Below are 9,842 nucleotides of genomic sequence, written 5' to 3' on the forward strand. Positions count from 1 at the left end.
GGTTTTTTCCGTCAATTAGATTTCCTTTTTCTATTATTATTGGTATAAAATAGAAGTAAACCGCGAGTCTCTCTCTGTAATTAATTGATACAAATTGAAATCACTGTCTTTAAAATGTCAAAAAGATTCTTCGCACAGCAGAGTTTTTCTATGTATTATATACATTTCATATACATATATATTTATATATTTGCTTTTATTTCTTATGTATTTGCGACAAGTTTTAAATGTGTGTTTGAAAAATAATTTACATTCAATCTTATTTTTATCGCACAGGTACTATTCTTCTCATAATACATACTCTATCTCGTAATACATACAGTATTTACATATATCTTCAAGTATGTTGTGCAATTATATAATTATACACACATTTCAAATACATTAAAATGTTTGCGAAAATATATCGCAAGTTGTCAGATTACATGAGAATGAGAGTCAATTATCCGGAATGTATTTATAAAATTTATTAAAGCTTTAATAGAAATTTATGTTGATTTTTCAACATAGTCCCCTTGCTTTCAAAACTACATTTGAAGCATCTAGCGTTCCACAAGTTGGTTTATGCCTTTTAGTGGCAAATCGACAATTTCTATCTTTAAATTTGGATCAAATACATGGTGATCGTTCACTAATCAATTTGTCACTGAGTAGGATATAAAAAAAGTAGTGCATGTGTAGCTGAAAGATTAATAAAAAATATTCTTTTTTGAGCGTAAATAAATTTACGGGATGCTAGGTGCGTTGAAAAGCAAGAGGAATATGTTGAAAAATATCTGTTTGCGCTTTAATAAATTTTATAAATAGATTCCAGATAATTATTGACTCACCCTCTTACATAGCCTTAGAGTATATATGACGATTGATCTTCTTATCATTAACGAAGCTCAACGAATATATATTCGTTCAAATAGGTACTACCACGAATCGGTAGTTACAAAATTGATGCAAGATAATATACAAAATAGAATGTTCTCCATTCATAACAATAATAAAATCTTGCTACAACATTCGGAAAACATCAAAATTTTTAATTTAAAACTAAAAAAGCACTTTCTTGAGGGAAGTTCTTCTTGCGTAGTTTATCGAGCCCTTATTATTGCTATAAATTTTTAATATTTACACTGTACATTGAATAGATTCCAAACACTTTACATATCTCATTAAGTGTAAGAATTATTTTTATACAGTTTTTAGTATTCAATATAATAGGCTAACAGTGATAAAGCAATAATATGCAACAACTCGGAAAAAAGGCTCATTTAGGCTAAAGTTCTGTTCTACAGCATACAATAAATGTATTGCCTTGTCAAATGTGTGCGTTAAGTGATTTAACTACGTATGAGATGAGTCAACAATTATTCGGAAATAGAACAGTAGAAAACCTACAATAATGTCATTATATAGTTTTGCTTTTCATTGTACAAACAGAATATTAGATTAAATCAAGTGCGTCAGAAAGCAAGGAGACTACGTTACAAATTGACACATGGATTTTCTACCGTTGTTCTAATAAATTTTATAAACATTTGAATAATTTATTGACTCGCCTTTATATTATAATTTTTGTACCACTAAATTAGTCGGCCATGAAATCAGTTTAATATTCATTAGTCTATTAATATCAGCAACACGAATGAAGTAGTCGTGTAGCAAAGAGTTAAAATCATATGCTTTTCAATCTCTTCAACGAATTTGAAATAAATTTTTCTCTTAAATAAAAATTTCATTATAAATTATGTCATAATTACGTAGTTTTTTCAATTTGGAATATATTGAGTAGGTATTAGGCTAAATTGTCATTAATGTGACTAGCTAAATAAGATTTTGTTACTTACAGTCTCGAAGTTGAATAAGCTAAAGCACCTAAAATTAACTAAGTATAATTAAGCCAAGCAATTTTCGCTGATAGATTTTCAAATCCAGTAAACATCCGAGATTAACAGAGGGTACGTGATTTCTTCCATTACTTCTCGTATTTCTTTATTTGATTTTTATTTTATGCAGTTTCAGCTTGAAACCGAGCAATTCCGAAAGCACGCCTGAGAGTGCTGACAGTAGCACCACTTTAGTAATGGTGTACAGATACGGATTAGCCGAGAGTCCAGAGATTTTGAACGGACTCTCCAATTCCTGTAAAACATCCCTTTGAATTAATTAATTTATTTATATTGGTCCTTTATTAAACTTGCAAAAACGCCATACCTTTATCAAGTCAGCCGCCAATTTCAATACGCTATTTGCAACCATAAGCTCTTCTTTCTTATGTGGCTTTTGCTCAATTTGCAAGTATAAGTTGATCTGAAAATTACATCGAAAAGTAAGAAAGCTTTCAGGTATAGAAGTTCAAGCATATTATATAAGGAAGTTTACCTGTTCAGTTATCAAAATTGAGAGATTTCTGTACTTTTTGTTGATCTTTGTTCCTAACGTCATAAATCGTAATATAAATATCCCAAGCGAGAAGCACCAGAATAATGCCTCGACATTGTATCGTGAGTGCAAACTTTCGAGATCCTAAAATAAAATTTGCACTGTCAAGAGAAATAAAAAAGTAAAAATAGATATATAAAAAAAAATATATAAAATGTACTTACTTTAATTAATTCCAGACTCACGAGTGACAGCAATAATAACGTAACAAGAAATACTGCTGAAACAATTACGTCTACAGATCGTTGCGGGCCTCTTCGCTGTAATACAAAATTGGAAAAAGCATAAGACATACAAATCTAATTTTCAAATTGTCGAGCGTATTAACGTTTGATGTTAACGACGTTGAAGTTCTTACTTTCAAATAAGATCTGACGCTCAACCATGTCTTTATGTTGCGCACTTTGTTCAAGCGGAAGTGCGGCAAATCGGACTTACGCGCGCGTCTGGATGAAGTCAAGTGAGAAAATAATTTTGCATACAAAAGCCTCTGTTTATACGTTCGTTCCGCTACTGCAAGCAAGAAAAATAGACAGCATGACAGCGTGAATCTTTCAAATATTGAAATTAACACCATCGTTCGTTCCCTGAAAAAGGAAGAGTCGGTTAAAAAAAAAAACTACTAATCTGCAAATATTTTAAAATGTAAACCGGAGAAGTATTCTCTTACCAAAAAGTACTTCCGAATGCTATGCCAATTATTCTGCACAAGTCATCGGTGTAGGTTTCAAAGTTCACCTGGATCATGTCACTTGGTAACAGACTAACAGATGCATTACCGATGTTATCTGATCCCACATGATCACTCAGCCGTTTTATTGATGGTATCAGACATAACGCGGCACTAAGTATCAAACCGCCGTAAAAATAATTCATGCCCTCTGGCATGGATTCGACTCTGGCAATAATTGCTGAACTGATATCAAGCACTGATAATTCAGCCTTCTTGATGTCACGCCGCGTCCAAATCGTACACGAAACTATAAACAAAACGATACAAAGTAGATATTATTAAATCTACATCTGTTTATTTTGTTGGATAGTTGGGTATAGATAGCTGCTTAAAATAAATCTATACTTATATGCAAAAAACTTATCATACTAACCACGATCAGACGATGTGCAAGTAGAATTAAATAATATCGGAGGTGGTAATTCAAATTCCCATAAGAAAGGATGCTCCACGAATTCTCCATAATTAGCCTCGCTGGCTATATCAGATTCCCCAAGTTCCGAACTGTAACAATTTTGTTTTACGAAAAGCTATGATTTATTAAGATATGTACGTCTTACCTGTAACTACACTCGTCACTGTTGGTTGTTACTCCCATCCATTCCGTGGCGGAAGTTGTTGCCTCCGTGAGATGATGCGTTGTAGCCTCCTCACACTCGCCTTCCTCTTCGCTCTCGCACTGCTGCCGTGTATTTCTTGATCCCAATATTTTTGATGACGTATCTTTATCCTTCAATTAACAAGATCACCAGAGTTGACAGATTAATATAAGATGCATTAAATATGAATCTTCTAATTATCTCTTGTTCTTAATAGGGTAAAAGAATATTTAAGAATATCTAAGAAAAATTAGCCTCCGGAAGAGATAAGCGCAATCATTAAAAAAATAGAGATTTTCTTCAGTTATAAATCCGGAAAAAAAATAAGTGAAACTTGTAAGTGATAGTACCTTAATATGGCCGTGAATGTTGCTTTTGCTATCCATAAAATTGTCATCATTTTTTAACGGGTCAGGTGCTGCGTGGAAAGTGGAAAACGATGATTTAGCTATTACTCCATTTTATACCTTTCCAACAAAGATTAAAGCGTGTTAGCGGTTGGAAATGCAACCACAAACATAAAAACAAATAAAAAAAAAGAGTGATTACTTTCATACAGCTTGAGTCATATTGGAAGAATTTTCAATATTTTTAAAAAATTATTTTTACACTCAAAAAATTACGATTATCTTTACAAAGACTTATAAAAGACTTAATCTTTGCAAAATTGTTAACCGTCTACAAACTATTTTACAAGCGTGTACTTGTAAATCAAACCTGAGTTCTTTGATGAAATTGACTTTGATGAAACCTGAATGGTACTGTCTTCCGACCATGACCTGTGAGCTTTATTCTGTCGTGGCAGACCTAGTCGTGATTTATTTCCTTGCACCAGGGCACGGCCTATCACTTTGTCATTATCACTAGAAACATTACCATTTAAACTTTCAAAGCCATCATCGTCTTGATGTATATTTGCTACATGTTCCTCTGGTACATCATCTGTCGCATGTAGAGAGAAATATATATTAAGCTCTAAAATTATACGAATGTGCAGTAAATAAGTAGCACCTCTTTACCTTGCTGTTCGCGATTAGCTACATTCTCGTTTGAGGGATCAGAATTTTCTCCAGTTGTACTTAATGATTCTTTGTCATATACTACTTGAGCGCTTGCCGGTTCCTGTTACATCAACAATTTTTAAATGCATATATACAATATTTTGATAAATATTGTAAATTAAAATATTTACCTGAGATTGGCTGCCATTCTGAATCACTACTTTCTTAGCAAATCTTACTGCAGTGAGTACTTCTTCACTTCCTGTACTCGCTTTCTCAGAAGCTATATCTTGAGAGGATTTTGAATCCTTATGTACACCTTTAGTAAAGATTGTATATTATACCTTTAGTAAAGATGTATATTATAAAGTGAATATTATAAAGTCTTTGTACTATAGCACACTTACGTAAATTTTGTCTAGGCCTTGATTTCCCATTTCTGGATCTAACGTGTCGAGAGCGTCTTGTTATTCGTTGCCTGGATTGATTGTACGTCATAGTAGGACCCGAATGTGTCGATACAATATGGGAATGAACAGTGCACAGGACCAACATCATAACAACAGGTACTAATACTTCTGACATTGACACAATCTGTAAACAGACATGACAGTCAAGATGGATAGCAACGCAACATATTCCAGAAGATGAACAAATTTCTCATACTTCCGCCTCATTTTCCCTGCTTGCATAAATGTAATACAGGAATATGTTGATCGTTTGCAAGCTGTACAGTAACAAGAAAAGCACAAAGATGCGATAACTTGTCTGCTGTATCCACCACTTTTTGTACAATGGAAGGAACATGAGTCGCTGAAACGCTAGGCAAGCTACTGTCATCAAACCATGCTTCGGCTTAGCTTTTGGAAATGAAGATCCTATATACATTGAAATATTATGAATAAATATACATGCCTATCAAGAGGAACACTAATAATATTTTATATGTACAACGTATTAGTTTATATATATGTATACACAGCTGTGTTAATATTTTTACAGCATACCACGAACGAGATCCACATCAATTAGCTCCGTTTTAAGTTTCGTTGTTCTCATTGGAACATGCGTAAGTCCATCAAGAATATGTTGCTCTATTGTTCTCTCCCATTGCTGCTTATCATACGTTCCAATCTTTTTTTGATACCTGAAAAAATTTACTTCTCATTACTCCAGTTATCATTTACGTCATTTTTATAGTCTCTTATCGTCGCCATATCGTTTTCTAATTAACATTAACGCCCAAATTAAATGTCCGAATTTGGAGTGTCACACGTCACTGACAAATGTCAAATTTTAGATAGTATTAAATTCCATGGGATTCTCCTTACCAGTGCACCAGTTCGTTGAGACCCATATGGATCAAACGCATCACAGTACCAGCTCCCAACTGAAATGATGCTCTTTTGGTCGCGACGAAAGGATAACGGAGAAAAACAACTCACGAGAAAACGGAGTATGTACAACTTTCCGCAAAATTCTATACACGAACGATTAGGAGACAGTCAGAGTAATATTATTATATCATATCGTATCTACGAGCGATGTGTTAAAATAAATTTTTCTTCTCATTTAGCACTCGTCCATGGAGAGAATTATCTTAATAATTTCGTATCATCAGCATCGAGCGATGCGTCGAACCGACTGGACTTGACCGCAAGAGAGATGGGAAAGACGATTTGACGCAGAACAAAGCACAATCCATGAACCTAAGCGGACGGAACGTATATTCGAGGCATCATGATCGCCCGGTTTGGATCCGAGATCCGAGATCCGAGGTGGCGATTTTGCTATCGCGATTCTTCCATCCTTTGAATAAGCATCAGCGGGGAAGCGGTTTTAGGTGGCGGTACCGACAGCAGGCCTGGAAATGCGGCGGCAAAACAAAGCTGTCGGTCGGTTACAAGCTGGCTTAAGACGGATTATCCGAGGATCAAACGAGGATCAAACGAGGATCAAACGAGGATGAAACATCCGAATTCGTAGTATATAGTAGTATATTTGTATATTTGTATATTTGTATATTTGTATATTTGTATATTTGTATATTTTGTTATTATTAGTATATTTCTGAAAGTAGCAGTTTGTAATATTAAACAAATTAATATTAACCAGTTTTTATTTGTTAGTAAAATATACGTTAAGACATCTCAAAGTTGTGAAACGGACGAAACGATCACTAAAATTGACGATTATTGGTTAACGATTAACAGCGAGATTCACAGGTCCAGGGTCCAGGTACATATATAATACGCGTGGCCGAAGCCGCGACAGGATAGCAGAGAGAGATCGGTCCCTGGACCGCGCACAAAGCCGCCGGAAACCATGCCGACGAATAGCCCGTAGATTCATAGATCATCCTCCTCCTCCTCCTCCTCTTCCTCATCTTCTGAAAAAAAAAAAAACATAGGCTGGTATTAGTGGTATTCATATTATGGCCATTTTAAAGTAAACGATTTTTTTTTGTCAACCGCGACAGTATTGAATTTTAGATAAGATAATAAGATAATCCAATATGACAAAGAAACGATATTACCAATGTGGTAATATATCGCTTTTTTCATAGATCGGTGAAAAAGCGATATTACCACAGCGTGGTTTCTTCGTCACTGGATTGCCGATAGCTGATAAAAAACATCCTTATCTAAAATTCAATATTACTGTCGCGGCTGACAGTATTAAATTTTATCAACTATCGGCAATCGTGATAATATCGCGCTTTTTCACCGCGCGAGCTATGAAAAAGCGATATTACCACCCAGCTCGCGCGGTGAAAAAGCGCGATATTATCACGCTTTTAATCTTTTTTCGTTTCCGATATGAAATCGTATAACGCGATGTAGATTTTTGTGCGTACTTTAATTCTAGACCAAAAACTTGCAATTCTGTAAAGCCAATTCAAAGATTCCTTAAAATGAAAAAATGTCGAAATCGTCCCCTTAAGGGGATCCTATAGTGGCGGTAGTTACCGACATTTTTTCATTTTAAGGAATTTTTGAATTGGCTTTACAGAATTGCAAGTTTTTGGTCTAGAATTAAAGTACGCACAAAAATCTACATCGCGTTGTACGATTTCATATCGGAAACGAAAAAAAATTAAAAATTTTACTAATTTGGGCACATACAACTGTCATCTGACGACAATAACAAAATTACTGCAGTTTATATATATATAATGACACCAACCCTTATAGAAATTTAATACTGTAAGTGATTTTTTGGCTAGTAATTAATCACTTAAAAACGCTATTAAAAGCACTGTTAATAGTGCTTTTAATAGTGCTTTTAAATGATTAATCACTAGCCAAAAAATCACTTACAGTATTAAATTTCTATAAGGGAAGGCGACGTAGGGACAACATGTAGGAACAATATCGTGTAAATAAAACTAAGATTCAACGTCTAGAAAAAAAGATTTTACAAATTTTACAAATTTACCTTCTGTCTCCTGCTCCTCGTTTTTTCCAAGACATTTCTTCCAAAGATAAAAGAGAAGCTCAAAAGCGCCATCATAATTCGGTACGCCGTGGTTGTTTTCGTTAACTATCCACCACATGTAAAACACAACTAAAAAACCTAAAATTATTACCGAAACAATAAGGATATCATTGTTGTCCAGTTTGCAAATTCCGATATCCATTTTGTTAATTCCGTTTAACTTCCGTTTCGCGCGGCGGTGATTGAAACGGGAATGACAATTTGGCGCTCTGATGCTATATAGCTATATCGACTTCGAGCCGCCCGCGCATGGGCAGACTTGCTCCACTTACACACACAGAGCGTCTCTGTGTGAGTACCCAGTGACAGTGTGCAGTATAATAGACGCTCCCTCAGCCTCCTATCCAACGAGTAACAATAAGCTCGATCTTTTTCCGAGAGTAAATCGGCCACGCGGGATGCTAATTACATCCATCCCACCCTATAGTCCGTGAAACCCCATGGGCTTTCTTACGTGTTAAAAAAGGATATCTTTACCACGCTTATGTGCCTTATTATTTTGAGTTGTTTCTATTTCCATCGTATATTGTGTCATAATATTGTATTTTTAATAAAAATATGTAAGGAATACTTTTTTTCAATGTCGTCAAATGCTTCTTAAAAATGGGATGCGATATTATGCACAGTTCCCCTACGTAAATAAATCTTTTACGTATATTAAAATTTATTATCCTATGTATGTAAAAGATATAAATTAAAGTATACACGTATAATACATTTTAAGCGTAGGAAGTAAATAATCGCGTAAAACACTACAATATTTTGATATAAATCATATTTCACCGGGCCTAGACCGTCTACATTAAAACCGTACATGTAAAATAAAAAATTTCATTTTTTTCAGTTATTCTCTAAATGTCAAACTGAAAAGATCGAGAAAAGAGAATCGTAAATATATGAACCTGTACGATATATCCTTTCAGTGGTTACGTAACAGGTGATCCAAAGACAAATGATCCGCAACTTTTGAATATTGATCTGGAGAAGAAAAAACCAATTAAATCCGCGACAAAACGCGCCCGTCAAAAATAACTTTATCGAATATTTCGAATGTCATATGGATCAAATGTCGCGGTCAAATATTGCGGATCATTTGTCCTGCTCGGACCAGCAGTCGTGTTACCCCTTTCAGTGATTTCAGATTTTTGCGAAAAAGAACATTTGATCGTAGTTGAAAAAAGTAAACTCACAAAGCACTTAGTTACTAATAAAACTCTGATATCTGATGCTCATTATTATGATTTACTAGCTTAAAATACCCGGCGTTGCCCGGGCTTCTTTTATCTGGAACAACTGCGGTAACAATTTGTGGTAATGTGATAATCAAACAATAACATATTGAAATTGATTCATAGTGATATTTATTTTTTTAAATTCATCAAGAATTTCTCTTTATTTTGCTATACTAAGGACATACATATATTAATCAATTATTGCAACATGACAACTAATTTATTATTCTAATGCTTTGCGATATACAATATTTTTGGTTTTCTGATCGATAGACTAATGTAGGTACAGGAAGTCGGCAAATTGAATCCGTAACTTCGGAATAAAGATTGATGGATTGAGATTCAG

At 34.3% G+C, this 9,842-nt stretch overlaps 1 protein-coding gene across 1 annotated transcript; it reads right to left on the reverse strand.

The window, feature by feature from the left end:
* Positions 1 to 177: 177 nt before the first annotated feature.
* On the reverse strand, positions 178 to 6,603 carry Phtf (protein phtf). The gene is made up of 16 exons (XM_071797830.1): positions 6,098 to 6,603; positions 5,774 to 5,913; positions 5,433 to 5,644; positions 5,174 to 5,360; positions 4,958 to 5,085; positions 4,785 to 4,887; positions 4,483 to 4,707; positions 4,116 to 4,183; positions 3,727 to 3,896; positions 3,540 to 3,670; positions 3,104 to 3,413; positions 2,792 to 3,020; positions 2,598 to 2,693; positions 2,374 to 2,517; positions 2,206 to 2,301; positions 178 to 2,133 (listed from the first exon to the last, which is right to left on the reverse strand). Exons 1-16 carry the CDS (start codon positions 6,136 to 6,138, stop codon positions 1,984 to 1,986), a joined length of 2,430 nt encoding a protein of 809 aa, XP_071653931.1. The 5' UTR covers positions 6,139 to 6,603; the 3' UTR covers positions 178 to 1,983.
* Positions 6,604 to 9,842: the final 3,239 nt, after the last annotated feature.

This window comes from Temnothorax longispinosus, chromosome 2 (assembly GCF_030848805.1).
Source record: "Temnothorax longispinosus isolate EJ_2023e chromosome 2, Tlon_JGU_v1, whole genome shotgun sequence".
Classification (NCBI taxonomy): domain Eukaryota; kingdom Metazoa; phylum Arthropoda; class Insecta; order Hymenoptera; family Formicidae; genus Temnothorax; species Temnothorax longispinosus.

Coding starts and splice junctions, on each gene's coding strand:
- Phtf (XM_071797830.1), bottom strand. CDS start 6,138: ATGCGTTTGATCCATATGGGTCTCAACGAACTGGTGCACTG. Junction 4,888..4,957: donor AGAATGGCAGCCAATCTCAG/GTAAATATTTTA, acceptor TTGATGTAACAG/GAACCGGCAAGCGCTCAAGT. Junction 4,184..4,482: donor AATTTCATCAAAGAACTCAG/GTTTGATTTACA, acceptor CTTTCCACGCAG/CACCTGACCCGTTAAAAAAT.